The sequence below is a fragment of the Telopea speciosissima genome, chromosome 1 (assembly GCF_018873765.1).
Source record: "Telopea speciosissima isolate NSW1024214 ecotype Mountain lineage chromosome 1, Tspe_v1, whole genome shotgun sequence".
Taxonomy (NCBI): domain Eukaryota; kingdom Viridiplantae; phylum Streptophyta; class Magnoliopsida; order Proteales; family Proteaceae; genus Telopea; species Telopea speciosissima.
Window position 1 is genome coordinate 7660422 of NC_057916.1, and position 19515 is coordinate 7679936.

A 19515-nucleotide genomic window follows, 5' to 3' on the forward strand; every position below is an offset into this window, starting at 1 on the left:
AAATATTAGTTTTCTGACTTGAATTCTTCTGTACCTGAGAAAATGATGGTCTAAACTCTAAATGTAACCCCACAACTGCATGATCAAGCATTATATAATTGCTTCAAAATAGACCTTGTTGGCCAGGACTCTGCAAAACTGTAAAAAAAAAAAAAAAAAAAAACAAATCTTAGTTTTATTTAGGTGTGTGTGTGGATCAGGGAGAAAACCCATGCTGTATTTGGGCAACTGTTTCTCGGGACATGCACTGTCAAGGTGAAAAATCTTTTAGGACCGAGTTTCCCTTCACCATGGGCATTGGCAGTTTGGCACCATCAGATGATCAAGGGGGAGGGTAGTTTCGACTTCATCAATTGGGGGGGGGGGGGGGGTGGGAGTGTAATGTTGACCGAAGAGTCCACTCATAGGATCACTTCACCCGTGGAGAAACTACAGTGAAGGAAAACTTTGCATTTTAAATTTGTAAATAGGAACATATTTTTTCCCCTATTTTTGGCCAGAAATAAAATGATTTCGCATGCAGTCGATCGTAACTAAGGGTGAAGTTAACATTCACCTTGGTTGGTTAAAGACATGGCTGGATTACATGTGAGGTGTCTACGACTGAGTATTTTTGCTTCTACTGCAGGTTACCTTGACGGGTTGTGATTCCTTAGGAATTTCCTAAGATCTGGCCTCCGGCAGTTTCAGAACATGAATGATATATATGGGTGGAACCTTGAGCTACCCTTGATCACAACTGTGTGATGCTTAGATCTATGGAAATTTATTTTTTGGTTTTGTTACTGGCTGGAATCACTCCCCCCCAACCCCAAAAAAAAACAAAAAAAATCCTTGCCCCTTAGGCTCCATCTGATCTAGTTGAAGGAAAGTGAAATTTAAACAAAAATAAGATGGAAGTTATAACCATTACAGGCAATGATTTTGCTAATTATAGTGATAGAATTTTACTTAGGGGTCATTTTGTTAGATCTGAGGTGGTGACGTGAAACTAAAATAAAAACAAAGGGACGTAGTTTTCGTATGCCACACTCCCGTGTCTTTCTCTCTCCTCCTCAAGATAAGGGGGTAAAAGTGTCTTTCATATGGGAAGGAGAGAGATGGACTCATGGGTGTGTTTCCCCGACAGAGTTCTTTTTTCCAACAAGAGAAGAGTTATGCAATCATTACCAAGAATAATGGTATAATTAATTTATCAATATACCAAACATGGTAATTAAATTTTGGTAAGCGGTTTTCTGTACGGCAGTGTGGCCTAAGCCAGCACTCCCATGTGTCTATCTCTCTCCTCCTTAAAACAAGGGGGTAGAGGTGTCTTTTCACATGAGGAGAGAAATAGACTCATGGGAGTGCTGGCGTAGGCCACACTCCCGGACAAAGAACTTTTTCCCTTAAATTTCACAAAAGTTAATGGTAGAAGTTTTCCTTTACCACTTGTAGAGTAGGGTTCAAGCACCTATCTAGGGTCATTATAATTCCTCCGACTATACAAAGTCAATAATATCCTCTGGCAAAATTCAGTCCTAATGTAATTTTTATTAGGGAAAATTATAAAAAAATCCTTATAGTTTGAAAAAATTACATTGATTTTTCTTAAAATTACATCTACCTCCCTTTTGGAGGGGGTAAGTGTAATTTTAAGGGGATCAGTGTAATTTTTCAAACTATAGGAATGATAAACATAATTTTTCCTTTTTATTATTAGTATGGTGTTGAGATGGTTACACAATTATTCTAAGTAAAATGTATTCTCCCTAGGTACTCCAGTTATAATTAGTATGTTGTTGAGATGGTTACACAGGTATTCTCCTCAAGGTATCTCATATCAAATTCCTAAGTTTTCAATGATCTGTTTACCATGTGGCCGACTATATTCGGGTTAAAACTTATCATTTAAAAAAGAGATGTAGGGCTCTATCTATCTACAAAATTTCAGAACAATCCATTCTCACATCATAAAAGGCACCTAAGAATAGTTTTGTTATATGGACCGCCAGACCCAAAAAATAAAAAAACCGAAAATGAATTAGTTCAATAATCAAGAACTGTAGCTGCTTGGTCACACGGCCCCTATGTCAACGTGAGGACCAATGAAAAAGCATGTTGTGTCAACATGGAGGCTACTGAGAAAGCATGTCTAGGCATTCAACATAGGGGTGGGGTGATCATTTCACCACTCGTGTCTAGGCGTAAGGGCGTGCGAACAATCCTCTCTCTCTCTCTCTCTCTCTCTCGTTTCATCAGCCCCTCATTGGTTCGCCCTAGGCTGTGTACTATCCCTTGCCTTGAGAAAATATTGCTTCCAAAAGAAGTGGGGAGTGAGTTGGCAAGAGAGAGACGTGAGAGAAGGGATGAGTGAGACGTTTGTGTCAGAGTTTACTTATTGGGAGGAAAAAAAGAAAGTAGGGGAAGAAGGAAAGGAAGAGAATACAAATGAGGCATGGTTGAGGACAGAGAGAATTAAGCCTGGTCTTGTCTTAGACCGGTTTGTTTTATTACTACAATATTGATAGGTGTTGGAAACTTAGAGAGATCCACATGTGTCAGTATATTCTATTATTTTAATATATATATATAGGGCACGGTTCTTTGTGTCGTAGTGCAGCCTGCACCTAGGCACATTGGATGGACGCAATGACCACCCTACTCCCCCCCTATACAGGCTGCCCATGTATCTGTTATCCTAGAACTTCATTTGGTACATTTAACCTAGAATCATTTTGCATTTTACAACATGGGGAAGCAAAAAAATGACAAAGTTATCTTTCTCAAGAATTGTTCTTTAACTAAAATAGGTATTTCAATGATTAGTGTTATGTGGGAAAATTAAGTATATTATTGACCATAAAATTGATGTGGGTACCTACGAAAATTGAATATTTGACTAATCTAAAGATCTCTCATCCTCTCTTTTTCACAAGTAGTCTAAATCAACATGTTAAATAATAAATAGAAATTGAAAGTGATTCCTTAATATATGACAAAGTGAAGAATTTTAGATATTGTAATATGTGATACTCATCTCTCAGAGTGTTTGTGTGATCGATGTTTTTCTTTAAAACTTTAAAATAAAATTTATAGCACAATCAATACAACGACTGGCTACGATGTATGATGTGAAATATTGAGCAGTTAAGATGCATCATGTAGATAAATTTAATGTGGCGGAGATAAAGATGTTAAGATGGATGTGTGGCAAAACTAGGAAGGATAAAGTAAGGAATGATCAAAACTGGTTTAAAAGTAGTTTTGTCTGATACACGATAAGCTTCAAGAAAGTCGTTTGAGGTGGCATGATCATGTTCTTAGTTAGCAAAAAAAAAAAAAACACGTTTAAAATTGCATTTTAATCGCGTTCCCGTTTTTTACCATTCTAAACACGTTTGTTGTATATTTCCTACACATATGAGAAAAAAGGGCAAACGAAAAGCATTCTTATTTTAAGCACGTTTAAAACACGTTCTCTTTTTTGGGCCTTGTATCAAATATGACCTCAAATAAAGCTGATTGGAGAGGCAAGGATCCATATAGCCAAACCCCATTTAGTTCGGATAAGGCTGAGTCATTGTTACTATTGTTGTAGCGTGTAGATCCATCTCCCTTTAAAAGGAAAAAAAAAAAAAAAAAATCAATTTCATATAATAGTATGGGAAAACGTTCTCTAAGCCACTGAAGTAGGGTACGCTTGCACCTTTGTGTCTAACTCTCTCCTCCTCACATGAATAACCTCGCTGCCCTCCCATATATGATATTATTTTACCGTACCTCATAAATGTGCTTCTCTATGCCGTTTGTTTAGAGAACCCCTCTTTCTAATAGTATATTCATTTAAAAGGTTCTGGTTTACCAATAAGTGGTGACATATGGGCAAGGTGACCATTATTATCATTACGATTATGATTCTTCTTCTCATAACTTATGGTTATGGTTTTGCTAGGCCAATTGTGAGGACCAGTTGGTATATATGGCCGGTCTATAGTAAAATAGATGACCTTTATGGATAAGGATCAAAAAAATTCCATTGATGGGTAGGTTCCTCTAAGTAATTATGAAAATTTACCTCAAATAAATAAAAAGATTATCAAAATGGTTGAACATAATGGTTAACAAGTCAATATTTAATAACCATTCATTTGGTTTACCAAAAGAAATAACCATTCATTTGAAGGTGCTTAGTTAAATATATGTCAATAAAGGTGCTATCACTTGGTTTTGAAATTGGTTCTTTGGCTGTTAGGTAGTCTGGTACTGATGGTAGCATCTGACCTTCACTTTGCACTATTAGTGCTGTACCTTACAAATTTATAACATCATTAGGGAATAGAAAGTGAAAAATTAGATGCTAAAATTTTTAAAAAGAGTAATATTGGTTTCTTGGTTGACCCACCATCCACTTTGAATTTTTCTCCTCTTAGGTTTCCTGTCCGGTCAGGTTCGTAGATTCCTCTCATAGGGAGGGCGGAAATGACGACCTCACCCCACTCGAGTAGTGTGTTCGGGCAGGGGGTGAGGTCATCATTTCCTATTCCCTATGAGAGGAACCTACGAACTTGACCGGGTAGGGAACCTGAGGGAAGTTATAAGTCCCCCACTTTAGGGTTTTTGTTTTCTATTTTTACAATCTTAATATTTGTCACATTATAGGTTGGATTTGGCCTAAATTTTGTGGAGAGGTAGAGTGTATGGTCCTTTGTTTACATGTCAAGTTTGATTCAATTACTACCGTGCAGATCTAATTGAATTTTGACCAATGATAAAGAAAGACCTTTTGGCCAACATATTCATAATATTCATCTTGGGCTGCCATGTGACAGAAATAAAATGCCCATCAAAAGATTTCTTTTTTTTCTCAACAGAAGAAAACCCACCATCCTAGGGTCCTAAAACATCCCTTTATTTTTAAATGGTCAAATATAGCCCCTAGGTTGGGCGACACCCTATCGACACCAATTGAATGCACTCGTCAAAAGATTCTCCCTTGAACATGGCTTAAGGAAAACTCGGTCCTAAAACAATCTCTCAAGTTTTCTCTTCTTAAAAAATCAAGTGGGACCCATTATTCAAAACTTGATCTCCATCCTCCATTCATATGCACAAGCACAACTCAGGATCAGAATCAGATGCTGATCTCCAAAATCTAATTAGTTTATCTATGGGGAAAGGATGTTTGGGTCAACTGATGTTGTGCTAATCTCCTACTTCTCCGATGAGGTATCGAGTTTCAACCGTCCGATTGGAAGCAAGAAACAAATCAACATTAAGATAGTATCATACAGTCTTAGTTAGACTTAGATTCCCATCTGATTCCAATCTGACGTTCAGAAATTGATACCTTACATAAGGTCAGCTTCACTGAATGGGAATCTTCTTGGCTTCTTCAACTGTTGACAGCTGTCATTTTTAAAATATCATAAATCCGTTAAAACTCTATCGGTTATGAGTTGAGAGTTGAGAATTGAGATGCAGAGAATGCTGAGTAATATTGAAGTCCTCAACTGGATTCAGTTTCAAGGTGCTTGAGGTTGTGATCTACACCTTTGTTTTGTGAGTTTTCAGTTTAGGGTTTCTAGTTACAGATTGAGATGATTTAAGAAGTACCTAGGAACCATCAAAACTGTTTCCCCCTTTTTTTTTAATTAATTAGTCTATTCTTGATAGAACAACGGTCCTATTCTTTGATATGGACAACGGCTTTCTGTAGCCATTATAGTTTTATAATTTCGTTCTGTCATTTTCTTCTAGCTGAATTCAAGCCATTGATTTAATTCAGGGCCTTCCTTCCTTCTTCTATGTATCACCTCAACTATGCATTCTAGTTAATGTGATCTTCTCTGATTTTCCTTTCTTTTCTTCCTTCTGCCGTTGTATTCTGTTTATTCGTCATTGACTCTCTCTCTTGTTTCGATCCTTTTTTTTTTTCTTGTGTTTTGGATTAATTGAAATTCTAGCTATTTTCCAACTTTTGGGTTTTTAGTGTAAGACGGATTTTGGGGTCATTGAGATTTTGAGTTGAGTAGTTCTCATTTTGAAGCGGATTGACTCTGTTTGATTCTTGTTTTGGTGTATTTCTTGCTCTGGATTTTTTTTTCCTGGTTTTCGTCTCAATAGCATTAAAATTTAATTCTCATAATTTTTGTTTATTTTTTCTGGTCTGGGTCTTATTTTATCGTAGGGATCTTTCTTTCAAGTTTGACTCTGTTTTTTTTAAACTTATTATTTTATTTATGGGATTTGAGGCTTTTGAGGGCGGTTGGTGATGTCTTATAACTATCCAGACTCGCCTGCTTGTTGCTCAACAGCTTCAGCTGAACTGAAACTATACCAAGCTTTCATCTTTTCCATACCAATTATCTTCACTTTTATTCTTCTTTTCCTATTTTACTTTTTCTATCTTCGTCGAGGCAGGGTTGATTGGTCATCTTTGCGGATGAGGACATTCAACGGGATTTCGGAACCCATCTCCAGAGTAAGATTATGAATTAGTTCTTATTTATTGATTTTATGTTTTTGGCATTTCCCCATGTTTTACTCACAGATGTACTTTCCTTTTATAACTTTGGTATTGTGTTGCAGCCATCAGAATTAGGTTTGAAGAAGGAGCATAGAGAGATGCTACCGATAATCGTATTCAAGGAAAGCTTTTCTGTCAAGGATACACTGTGAGTGGGATTTCTTTGAGTACTTACTGCTTGCTTTTTTGGACTTTGCATCATTTCCATTAGCTGTATCAACAGTTTTTTAGTATGGAATGACTGTTGGCCATGTCTTAAAGATTCTTCTAAGAGTAGTTATATCAATGGTTTTATAGTATGGAATGACTGTTGGCTATGTCTTAAAGAATCTTCTAAGATTATTTATATCTACAGTTTTTTAACATGGAATGACTGTTGGCCATGTCTTGAAAATTCTTCCAATAGTTTGAAAAATCTAGATCTTAGTGGAGTTGTTAGTAGAGTATTAAGATCTTAGTTGAAGAACATCATCTTTCGTTCTTGGATGGATAACAATGAAATTCATCAGAAATATATAGGGATGCAAAAATGGAGAGGGGGGGGGGGGGGAAGATCTCAGGATGAGTCAAACTACTTGAGAAACTTGTGAACAAGCTAAACGCTGTAGCTACTTCAACATCTTTGAACTTTTGGACTGGCCTACAGTCAAAAACTTTTAATCTCATAATTTAGGAAAACTTATTGGTGGCGTTCTTGTTCTTGTTTCTGAATCAACATGCTAAAATGCATTGATTCGTTACTAATCCAGATATGACTCAGATGGACCATCTTAGTGGCTAAGTTTTCCCTTTTACTTTTGAGAAAAACAAATTGATGATGTAGTTTGTTTCAATTAGATAAGTTTTCGTTTTACCTTGAAAGTCATGGTTGTCCAACCCCCCCCCCCCCCCCAGTCCATCGACTGCATGTTGGTTCAACTGTTCAAGTTTCATCTGTGGATAGGTGGATTAAAATTAGATTAGGAAGGACTAAAATGAAAGGAAATTCTAGATATATTGTTTGGTGATTTACTAATTTTGTCCGAACGGTTGGTTTTTTACTTTCAGTTGATGAAGAGAAGTAGCTAGAATGATTTTTATAATTTCTGGTTTTTAAGCATTTAGAATTCGGGATCCAGGATCCGATCTGATCGGATTCTGCTCATCCTGATCTGGATTGATCAATCCCACCCTATCCTGGTCGATTTTTGGGGGATTGATACCATGTAGTGGATCTGTCTCCACCAATCCCAATATCAATTGGTCGACATGCTTGATCCGATCCTGATACTTAAATGCTAGTTCTGGCATGCTCCTTTCGACAAATAATAGTGCAACATAGATGTTTCAGAATTCTCCTGCATGATCTTTTCACTTCTCGGACCTAATGCTTGCATCCTTCACTGGTCCAATTCTTGTCCATGTTCAAATTTTCTGTTTTTTTTATTAACCAATCAAGGAGTCTTTATTCTATTTCTCCATGTATCTAATTTTTTTTTCAGTACACATTTCTTCTTGTTGGAGTTCAATGGCTTAGATTCACTGTCTCCCCAAGGATACCAAGTCTGATGTTAGTTACAGTTAAACCATGTTACTTGCTCTATCCAGCATATAGCTTTCTATCTCATTCTTAGTTTTCCAATATTTATTTATTTTTATCTGGACAGTATAGTTAAAAGAGAAGGATAATTCAAAACAGCTTACATTGATGCCAAGAATTACATTTGGAATGAAGCATATCTAAATAAGCTTGACACCCCAAACCTTTTTATTGGTTGCATAAGATGGCCATGGAAAAGGTCAGCAAGATGGTGACCATATTTGACAATGTGGCACAACTTCTAACAACACTTTTTTTTGGCAAAACTCTCATGACACTTCTTCCTACCCAATGACCAAGCAGATTGCAGGCGTGGCTCTCTACTGGGACAAATTAATATCTCCTGAAGTTTCGTAATTGGATTAGGTTAGAACTGTACAAGAGGGAAGACCAAATGGATTTTTTTCCTGCTTTGTGGGTCCCACTCTTGGAACCCATAAAGGGTATTTTGTGTCCAGTTGTAGGGAGTATCAGTTACAACAGGTCTTAATTTCGGAAGCAGATTAGAAGTTAACTTTATTTCACTTTTTTGGTTACAGCATGTCCTCATGCTGGCAGCTGAGCTATTACCATCTTATCATGCAACAACCCCTAGAAATAGAACTAGTAGATGAACTAGAAAGAGTATTAGGTAAGATGAGCTGGGAAGGATAAGTATTTTTTTTGTTGATGCAAGAACTATTGATTCAGTTTTTCAGCTAAGCAAATCTATGAGGAATAACCCAATCATGAGTACATTAATTTAGAAAATGCCCAATAACCACAAAAACAAGGAAGAAACTCTGTGCGAGTTTTTGTTGTATAGAGTCTAGCATATGTTCTATAGTCATGTACGCATCCAGCCTTATCCAACTCCTAACGTGACACAAAATTGAAACTAGAAAATCACACTTGACTTGCTTTCAAGAAAATAAAGACTGAATATCAGCTTCATAATTCCGCTAGAATGTGGAATTTGAAATGACAACTTAGATAATGGGACTAGTAGACTGCCTGAACTGAATAAAATGGAAATTAGACAAGCCACATACAGCAGTATGGTCGAATTAGTGTTTTAAGCTGGCTATTCACATCCATGGGCCACTAAGTGCGATGCACCCTGGATGTATCTCTTGGGTTGCCACACCTTTTGGAAGACCTTGTGGGGCTGAAAGTGAGGGTTGGGTTGGGTTGGATTGGGTTGGTCCAAGTTCTCCAAAGCTTTCTCAAGGCCATTCCCTGATAAAGGACCATCCTTCTTGTAGGTTTTTTTTTATTTTTATGCCATCACGTTATTGAAGGATGATCATCTTCCTTTCAAAGTAATCAAAATCAGCATGGTTTTCTGAACCTGGTTAAGGGGTAGGTAGTTGACCTACATTGAGTGTGAGTTTCTATTGATGTAGCCACTGGTTAATAAAACCATTATGTTTGCCTTAAAAGGGGTAGGGTGGGTAGAGGAAAGGTTTTTCTAACAAATCTGTGTGCCAATTATGAACTTGACTCATTTAGCATTATCGAATTGTCATCTCACTCCCTTAAGCAGGCTCCCCCCCTCTCCCCTTCTATTTCTCCATCTTATGGACAATACTGTGCCATCTCAAACACATGTTTGTATCCCGCACTTGATAAATCTAAAGTTTGCAATACCTTTAGAACTTCTGGATCCGGCTCATCAGGGATTTTCCTGGATAAGCTGGTGAGGACCGTGGAATGCAAGGTTCAAACAACAGAGATTTTTTATATCATGTACTCCATAATCAATTAACCCATGTTGGGCTGACTTTTAAACATAATGAACTTTCCTTTCATGAGCTCTCATTCCATATGAATTAGCTCCCTTCTTGTTCCCTCCCCCCCCCCCCCCCCCACCCTTTTCCTACTTTCAAATAGAGCATTGCAAGGGGGTCAATAAAACAAATATTACAAGAGTTTTTATCCATTGTGCATTAGCATGCCTTGACATGGGAGCACACTTATTGCTTGTGTGCGCCTGCATTCAGTTCGAGCTGGATGATGAAAAGTTTGATAACAATAGCATAAACTCTCGTTCTTTTACTTTCTTTCATGCGAAAGTTGACCACCTTCTTGATAAATTGCGTTTACTCACAATCCAAGTCCCCCGTATAGCTGAGAATTTCCAAGCAATTGGAGGCCTCTTTAATAACGAGTTTTGTATTGTTTTGGCAGCATGGCCAAGTGGTAAGATAGGGGTCTGCAAACCTTTTCCCCAGTTCAAATCTGGGTGTTGCCTGATCAACCAAAGACTCGGACCAGAGAAGGTGAAAGCTTCTGTTTCCAACTTTGAACCCTCTCAATAACTGGACCAATTACAAAATGAGAAGAGAGATCTCTGAATATGGGGAATCACAAGTGTCTGTTAGGGTTGGTCATGGGTCTCATTTTTAAAGCTCTATAGCAAGCTAACCGTTTTAGTTTGTTTGGAGGTACAGGATATTTGGTTTCTTAAGATTGCCTTGCTGGGGAGACATATTACAAAAATGATCAAAGATCCCAGCACTGAAATCATTGTTATGGATATAACTTTATTAGCAATAATGGTATTTCTAGAAAAGCAAACATTGGACAACTCTAGAGTACCTCAATATCTTTGTAGGAAAATATAGGACATTCAAATTACTCTATTTTTTCCCGCTCATTATGATCTTTTAATTATTATCTTCCAATTCTCACTTAAAAACACCCTTTGGCCTTATGCAGATGTTCAGTATGCCTGGGGGATTACCAAGCTGAGGATAAGCTTCAACAAATACCTGCATGTGGCCACACTTTTCACATGGATTGCATTGACCACTGGCTTGCTACCCACACCACCTGTCCTCTTTGTCGCTTCTCCCTCTTACCATCTCCTAAAGCTGAGACTGACCATTCTGACGATCGAATTGAAGCCCAGGCTGACGAAGTACAATCTTATCCGGAATCCTCAAGAATTAGACATGAGGTTGGAACCTCTGTTCAAACAGGGGTTGAGAGAGAGAACATAGGGTAAGAGAGAGGCAGCTATTGCATTAGTACTGCGGAAGAGGTCTCTGATGCAAGAAGGGAAGTTGAAGGGTGTGGGTGTGGTGGTGAAGTTTCAGATGTTGTGGTTAATGTTGAAACACATGGTTCTGTTGAGCAAGTGCCTGTGACAGAGCGGCCATAAAAACTAGTTTAGTGTTTTAATATTTTGTTTTAAATTTAAAGAAAGCTCTTTTGTTATGTAAGAAAAATGTGTACATAATAAATGTTTGGGTTCATTTTTGCCACAAGTTTTTTTTTGTGGTGGGTGGGGTGTGCAAAAATATACAAAGCTAGAAACAACAACTACTACCATACATGGGAGGGAACCCTCTAATATGTTACTTAATATCATCCTTTCCAAACTCTTGTTGTAATTCAGTACTTATGGAATGACAATGAGTTGGTGATTCTTCTTTAGTTTAATGAGTTTGTCATGTGTTCAACCCATTTGCATATAATATCATCAGTTGGTAATGCTTGATGAATACATTTCCATAAAAAGAAAATCATATGAGTAGGTTGAATATTAAGTTTCTAAATGATATTCCATAAATATTCTGCTTTGTGAGTTAGAAATTGCTCTTTTCTTGTTCCAGTTGAATATAATTGCCTTAACAGATACTGAACCCAATCTTGTTTTGGATATGAATCAATTGTCTTCCTTATTTAGTTTGGTAATATGTATCTTGGATGTCTCCTGGATAATTGATGGGAGAATATAAATTTTAGCAGATTCAAATCTCGTACCCTTTGGCTGTTCTGAAATGTTATATTAGTTGGTTCATTATTTGTATATTATTAAATGTTGGAATGTAAAACTAAAGGCTAGTTCTTCAACCCTCCCAGGGTTACTCTGGAATAATTATCACCTCCAATTCGCATTCACCTCCAATTCCACCAATTCCTCTAATAGGGGGGAGTGGACCCCACCTTGGGCAGTGTTTTCTGGCAAGGGGTAGGGTGGTCCTTCCCACCCCCATGTGAGGAATTGGAGAAATTGGAGGGGGCAGCGAATTGGAGGGGACAACGATTCGGTTACTCTGTCTTCACTGCTAGCTAGCCTCTGGCCGGGCCACCTCCCACAGATGAATCAGCACATTGGTTCTTTGACAAACTAATGTTTGCTCTTTTGAGGGTCTAATCAGCATAACTTACTGGTGCTGTTGAACTTACTGTGCTACAACCCTAGAGAAGATCTGTAGTATAGTAATGATTCATGACCCTGAAACTGAAGTTCATTCCTGAAAAATATTAAGATAACAGGGTAGAGTCCATGAAGGAAAAAATATCTGTCGATGGGCCCGATGGCACATCTAGTTGTTTCACAGAGAAAGATGATGTGTCAATTTTGACCATTGGATGTCCAGCGAATGATCAAAATTAACCATCATGTCAAATTTCAGGCTCTAATTCAATCATTTACCTCCATTGACTGATGAGAACTTTCACTTCCATTGACTGACCAGTCAAACAGAATGGCACTATGAAATGAGCTACCTAATTAATATTCTCTCACTAATGATCTTCTCTTAGACAAAAGTTGTTGTCTTTGACATATCAAAGTAGTTCTCCAAACTCTTACCTGTTCCCCCACACATCTTTAACAATCCTACACCACATAAAGTACAACGAAGAATCACAAAATAATGAACGAGGGCAGATGTTCTGAGTCATGAGTCAACACTAACAATGACAAGAACAAAGGTTAATGCTCTCTCCATCATGGTTTTAGGGGATTGATTTTGGTTTGCCGCTTTATCTCCTCCAATTCCCAGTCTGGTCCAGTTCCCCAGTTTCTCTAACAAAAGGGGGGGGGGGAAATCAAGATCACCCTACCCCTGCCGAACACACTGCCCAGGTGGGGTCCACCCACCCCCTTCCCTATTAGAGGAACTGGGTTCGGCAGGAAACCGGAAGAGATAATTTTCCGAAATCACCTAATCTGTATACCGATTCTGGGGCAATCGCATATCGATGGATCCGTACGAACTAAGGTTAAAAAAGTTAATAAAAAAGTATTGAAAACCATGAGCAAATCTGTCTGATACGAGCCAATTCGAATCGATACTTCCTTAAACACTGCTCTCCATGGCCAAATTTGAGATTCTTCTCTCTCTCTCTCTCTCTCTCTGTGAAAAAAAAAATCTACTTGAAGAGATTCCTATCATTCTTCATCCAGAAAATACCGAGACAAAATTTATTGTGAAAGAGTAGCAAAAATATAAGTGTGAAAAAAGGGTATGGAAAGGAATAAAAGTATGTGGATCTACAAATTAAAACATTAATTCATTTAAAGCGAAGAACATTGAAAATAGAACAAACGTTTCATATAGATTAAATATATTATTCTTATTATTTTATACTTAGAATGGCTTTGGATTAACCCCGAAAAAAAAAATGACTTTCAATATTATTAAACGATGAATTATAATTTGTGTAGCCAACCCCATTTAGCTGAGTTGAATTGTGGAGATGATGGAGTTGATGGGGGTTGTTTGTCATAGTGGTTTTAGAGTTGACGATTTAAGTTGATAATGTGAGGCTATCAACTTCTTGCACTTAGAAAGGATCTCTTAAAGAAATTCCCTTTAATCTTCTGATAATTAAAGAATCATATGCTGCAAATTAAGCTACTAACTCCACATTATCTTTTCCCCTCCTTTCTCTGGACTATTTTCTATAGTCTCTTCAATATATAATACCCAAAACCCATACTCAATTTTCATATCAAACAACCTGGAGAATTGAGAGAGAGAGTCTCCTCCACTTCTTAAGGTTTGCTTTATAGAAGAACTTGGTCTTATACAAGGGAAGGGAAAACAGAGCAAAACTATGGCTCTCTCTATTAGCTTTCTCATGATTCTTTCACTTTTTGCCTCTGCTTCACTATGTTTCTCCCAGAAGAGCAATGGTGGTTACCTCTATCCACAGTTCTATGACCTCTCGTGCCCGAAAGCCCAGGAGATTGTGAAGTCGGTAGTAGCACAGGCTGTTGCAAAAGAGACTCGAATGGCTGCTTCATTGCTCAGACTACATTTCCATGACTGTTTTGTTAAGGTTCTTTCTCCATATGTTGTCCATATACACCAATTGACATTGAATGATATACTCTTACCACCCTCCTTTTTCTCTTTCTTTTATACATGTAATATTTTCTTCTCTCACTGAACCCAACATATGTTTTCTGAGTTATAGGGCTGTGATGGATCCCTTCTGTTGGATAGCATTGGTACCATTATAAGTGAGAAGACATCAAATCCAAACAGGAACTCAACAAGAGGGTTTGAAGTCATTGATGAGATAAAATCAGCTCTGGAGAAAGAATGCCCAGAAACTGTGTCCTGTGCTGATATCTTGGCTCTTGCTGCTAGAGATTCCACTGTCCTGGTAAGAACCCAAATCTGCTACCTTCTTAAGAAAACCAATTTTTATGAACTGACCAAGATGAGATGTTAAATGTGTAGACTGGTGGTCCTACCTGGGAAGTACCATTGGGAAGAAGAGACTCTAGAGGTGCAAGCGTAAGTGGTTCTAACCACAACATTCCTGCACCAAACAACACATTCCGGACAATCCTTACTAAATTCAAACTCCAGGGGCTTCACATTGTTGATCTTGTTGCACTCTCTGGTAAATTTGCTTAATTTTTTATCCTATTGGTATTTTAGTTTCTGTTGTGCCTACTAACTAGTATTCAGTAGTAAACAAACCATTGCCTATTTGATCTTCTATCCTTCAAAAACTCATCATGAGATAAAGTAGTAGACCAAACACATTGGAAAACTCTGGCACCTTGAATGCCTTCATATACCGTGACATGAGGATACTAACGCCAACGGTTTCCATGCAGGAAGCCACACGATTGGAAATTCAAGATGCACTAGCTTCAGGCAAAGGCTCTATAACCAGACGGGCAACGCTCAGCCCGACTACTCGCTTGACCAATCGTACGCCTCACAATTGCGAACCGGGTGTCCAAGATCTGGTGGTGACCAGAATCTGTTTTTCTTGGACTATGTCAGCCCAACAAAGTTTGATAATTACTACTTCAAAAATTTATTGGCTTACACGGGCCTGCTAAGTTCTGATGAAGTTCTGTTTACAAAGAACAAAGAATCAATGGAGTTGGTGAAGCAATATGCAGAGAACAATGAACTTTTCTTCGAGCAATTCGCAAAATCTATGATTAAGATGGGAAGCATCTCTCCATTGACAGGTTCGAGGGGAGAGATTCGAAAGAACTGCAGGATGATCAACAGTCACTAAGAAATAGCAGAACTAAAGACTCTCTCTCTCTCTCTCTCTCTCTCTCTCTCTCTCTTTCTGATTGTACTGTCCTAATATGCTGAGATTTGAGTATTCCTTGTTACAACAAAGAGACTCATTTAAGGGTATTTGTTCTAAGAAATCAAAGAGAATTATGGTCTGAACGCATTATCAAAATTGTTTCCCCATGTTGGGTTAGCCAAGGCTTGATCGAGTTTAATTCTAATATTTGAAGTGCCCAACCTTTTCATACTCCATGTGAAAGTTGGCCCTTTAAAATCCAAGTCCAGTAGATGACAAGAGTTGGGCATGTAGTGGAACTGTTGAATGTCACGAAAGCGCCTTTTATTACTCCCATCTTTTTCATTCCAAGACAGAAAAGACTTAAAATCTTCCAAACCTAACCACTGGTCCTGCCAATTATAGACCAAAGTGATCAATTTATTTCACACTACCTGGCGGTTTGCTCTAATGGGGTTGCCATAAACACAAGAAAAGAACTTTGAGTTGAATGTGATATAGTAATGCTAGAACACCCCACCCACACAGGCCAAACGACCAAAAATAAGGAAAGTGGCACTAGGTTTCAATAAGGGAAATAATATTGGATTCTCTGTTTGGGATAGATCATGGAGAGAGTAAACCCCTGGCAATTCCAACTGATTACGTTCATGGGTGACCGTGGGACTGATAAACAGAAAAACCCCTCTCCACGGGCCAAATGACAAAAAATGCTATATAAGTTGAGCTTGAATGAAACTAGTACTGCCAAACTCTTTCAGCTCACACTTCACGAGTTGGGCTCTCTTATGTTGGTTGGCAATTTTGGATGAATCAGAAATCTGGTAAGGTGTCTCATTTTGGTGTGTTGAGGGATATGGTGCTGTCGGAATGAGAGAGAGGAGTTTAGATAGTAGAAGGGGGGTATGGTTCTCTATGAAGTAAGGATGCGGTTCACTGAACTTTCACCCATCTCTCTCACATTCCCAGAACACCTCAGTTCCAAACAGCATTATTAAGTTAACCCATATAGAAATTATTCATGGCCAAAATGTTAACACCCAAATCTGTATTTATGTGGATACTCGTCAATTGTCTCGGATATGTACATGCAGCAGGAGCTCAATCAGGAATGGCAGGAACAACCACCCCCCCCCCCCAAAGGATGCGAAGGCAAGGGCAATATGTACTGGAACCTGAGCAAAGGGGCATGGGTGTAACTACTTGATTATGGTACTGGATTGTAGACCTCTAGCTTTGAGGGCATCATCAGATACAATCGGGGACTGGCCTTCGCCTCTTCAACATTCTGCATCATACTAGGACTCTGGTGAACTATTCTGATGGTGTTGTTTTAAGTAGTAGATAGGAAGCCTGTTGTTCTACCACATGAACTTGCTACATTTGCTAGAAGATATAAATATCTCCTCTTCAATAATATTCAGTTTGGATTGCACACCAACAAAAGAAGAGGGTGGGGAACAAGGTCAGATGAGCTGCCGGCATAAACAGAGAAGCAAATGGGAAGAGGGGCATTCAATTTACTTGCTTCATTTGAAAAAAATATGTAACTCCACACCAATAAATATAATACCACGTCTACATCCCTGGCCGTGCAAAAATGCAACTTCACTCACAGTAGAGAATTGATATTACCACCAAAGAATGTATTTTAGAGCTTAATCGCAATTTTGTTCCTCCTGCAAAGAGAATGTGTCTACTTTCAACCTTTCAGCAACCCTTTCAGTCTGGGATGGTGAGATTTGTAGTGCCTAATGTTCGGAGAATCAGAATATCAGATCTGCAACTGGATACACAACATCTCAGTTAATACCCGTACCGACAGTCAACATGATCAGACCATTTTCTAACCACCTAGTATAAGCTTTTTTCCTGTGTGACCAATCGCACAACTACACCAGATAATTTGTTTCATTTCTACATATACTTTTTGTAATAAATGCTTACCAAAAGAAATTTATTAATTGAAGATGGGCTGTTAGAGAGTGTTCTAGCATCAAATTGGGATCACCTTACACTCATACCCACCTCAGTTGTGAAGATATAACTTTCATTCTTAGATGAGCTTTGATGGTTGCAGAACATTATAAATTTCATTCATAAAAAAAAAAAAAGAATATATATATACACACACACACACACACATAAGAGGTGACTTGATTGGTAACACCAGTCAGTGACATACAGATGACCTGTACAATATGCTGCATTAAATGTGAATGGTATAAACACAAGGCCTAAATAACCATTGGAAATAAGGAGCAACCTTTTAGAAAAATAAATAGAAGTACAGAAACACTGCTCACAATTGCTTGATTAAACTAGCCTTTGAATAGTACGTTGAGATTTTCAAACCAACCCCTCTTTCAGACACTACAAAGCAGATTCAGTTCATTGACCAATCCAAACAGCAGATTAGTTTGAAAGGAGAAAACAGATAGTTGGGAAAATCTAAAGTTGTAGAATATGCTAAACCATGAAGCATGTGGGCCTACAAGAACCTTCTCTGAGGCAGAGTGTGCCACATTATTGTTTCCCATGCAATGATGACATTGAGTAGATACTTTTTTATATGAATCTCAAATTTTTGCTCTGGAGTTCGATGAGACAGTGGTTTGAAACACTTGCATATAAATATTAGCATTAAATAAGTGCCATACATACATACACAGACAAGAACAACAGTGCCGTGCAAAAGGCACTTTAATTCATTCATATATACCAACAGGCATGCTTGAATAAAAACAAAAATGTAATTTTGGAGATTGAAGAACCTCATGTGGCTATAACAAGTGACCAAAGTACAGCCCAAACCCAGAGATCATAATATGATTCAAAGGACATAGCCACAACAAAGATATACAATTATAATAAGGCTATGTAATATTTGTACAAAGAAATATCAAGGAATGAAGCTATCCGATATAGGATGTCAAGCATACCTTGAAGCAAATGTCCCCTTCATTTAAAACTCTATCAGGAGACTCTATGCTTCATTTCTCTGAGAAGCCAACCAAAAATTTTGCAGACATTCACACGTATGAGTGTGATGCTACGTAACAGATTCATTACGTCTGCAATTCAGGTATATGATTCAGTTTGAGCTCAAGGTTGACACAGAGAGAGGGAATGCCTAACCAGAAATGCATCGAAAGCCGCCACAAATCCCCAACCAAAGTGCAAATAAAATTAAACACACAAGTACATCAAGAGCAATGACAATCCGAACTTGGCGCCGCCACCTATCTCGAGCATGCTGTGGATCTGCAGTAATACTCATTGAGCTTGAACCCTTCTGTACTGAGAATGAAGAGACCACCACACCATGGTTATCAGATTCAATGGTTGACACATCATCCCTGACTTCTCGATCCGTAGACTTCCGGTGCTCCTCAGAGCCATTGTCTCTAACCTCGATAACACGATCCTTCATTTTCTTCTTCTCTTGCTTGCTAAACTTCCCAAGCAATGGAGCCTTAGTAGATGTGGCAACTTCAGTTTGACCACTTTCTGGTGATGGTGAAGGCCCTGGATGTTGTGATGTCGGAATCTCAGGCATCCAGTCACCATCAGATTGGGGTTGCGAGACTTTCTCTAATGAGTTAATCAAACGGCGGATAACAGGCACCAATTGTTCTTGAAAGCGATCTGAGTTCAAACCTGATATGCTGCCCCTTGAACTGCTCTTTGCAAGCTTCTTAAACTCATTCCTTACATGTTCCAGAAACTGAAGGACCCCAGGGTTTCCAAGACTCTCATCCACAATAGAGAAGTAGATATACCCATCCTCCATTAGGAACCCATAAGTCTTTTTCCTAACACTCTGAAAATACCAGGTGTGGAAGGGAGGAGCCCTTTCCAAGCACAAAACTGCCAGCTTGTCAATTTCAGGGTCACCACAGCTGTAAGCATAGAGGATTCTATTTCCCTTGGCAACACAGCAATAGTACACCATATTTTGAATAGAACCCATCTCACCTTACAGAACAAAATATCTAAATAGAAACAGAATTTAAAGATTCCAATCCGTTTCCGTTGCTACTGATCACAGTATCTCAGCATCATCAGAAACATTACTCATGTTGGTTTCAAAGTGTTCAGAACCTCACCCAATCGGCCAATAAATCTTACTTAA

The 19515-nt window shown here is 38.3% G+C and overlaps 3 protein-coding genes across 3 annotated transcripts; 2 read left to right on the forward strand and 1 right to left on the reverse strand.

Annotated features, from left to right (window-relative positions):
* The first annotated feature begins 5935 nt into the window (after positions 1–5935).
* Positions 5936–11334, forward strand: LOC122647454 (RING-H2 finger protein ATL58-like). The gene is made up of 3 exons (XM_043840851.1): positions 5936–6466; positions 6574–6659; positions 10791–11334. The coding sequence occupies exons 1-3, from the start codon at positions 6257–6259 to the stop codon at positions 11077–11079; spliced, it is 585 nt and encodes a 194-aa protein (XP_043696786.1). The 5' UTR covers positions 5936–6256; the 3' UTR covers positions 11080–11334.
* Positions 11335–13763: 2429 nt separating this feature from the next.
* LOC122647439 (peroxidase 72-like) lies at positions 13764–15394 on the forward strand. The gene is made up of 4 exons (XM_043840829.1): positions 13764–14150; positions 14289–14480; positions 14558–14723; positions 14944–15394. Exons 1-4 carry the CDS (start codon positions 13926–13928, stop codon positions 15357–15359), a joined length of 999 nt encoding a protein of 332 aa, XP_043696764.1. The 5' UTR covers positions 13764–13925; the 3' UTR covers positions 15360–15394.
* A 2748-nt stretch (positions 15395–18142) lies between these two features.
* LOC122647446 (phytolongin Phyl1.1-like) lies at positions 18143–19515 on the reverse strand. The gene has a single exon (XM_043840844.1). The coding sequence runs from the start codon at positions 19351–19353 to the stop codon at positions 18514–18516; it is 840 nt and encodes a 279-aa protein (XP_043696779.1). The 5' UTR covers positions 19354–19515; the 3' UTR covers positions 18143–18513.

What these genes read in the sequence shown, in the direction of transcription:
- LOC122647454 (XM_043840851.1), top strand. Translation starts at nt 6,257, where the DNA reads ATGTCTTATAACTATCCAGACTCGCCTGCTTGTTGCTCAACAGCTTCA. An exon ending in TTTCGGAACCCATCTCCAGA is followed by an intron (nt 6,467 to 6,573) that starts GTAAGATTATGA and finishes ATTGTGTTGCAG; the next exon opens with CCATCAGAATTAGGTTTGAA. An exon ending in TTTTCTGTCAAGGATACACT is followed by an intron (nt 6,660 to 10,790) that starts GTGAGTGGGATT and finishes GGCCTTATGCAG; the next exon opens with ATGTTCAGTATGCCTGGGGG.
- LOC122647446 (XM_043840844.1), bottom strand. Translation starts at nt 19,353, where the DNA reads ATGGGTTCTATTCAAAATATGGTGTACTATTGCTGTGTTGCCAAGGGA.
- LOC122647439 (XM_043840829.1), top strand. Translation starts at nt 13,926, where the DNA reads ATGGCTCTCTCTATTAGCTTTCTCATGATTCTTTCACTTTTTGCCTCT. An exon ending in CTAGAGATTCCACTGTCCTG is followed by an intron (nt 14,481 to 14,557) that starts GTAAGAACCCAA and finishes TTAAATGTGTAG; the next exon opens with ACTGGTGGTCCTACCTGGGA. An exon ending in TGATCTTGTTGCACTCTCTG is followed by an intron (nt 14,724 to 14,943) that starts GTAAATTTGCTT and finishes GTTTCCATGCAG; the next exon opens with GAAGCCACACGATTGGAAAT.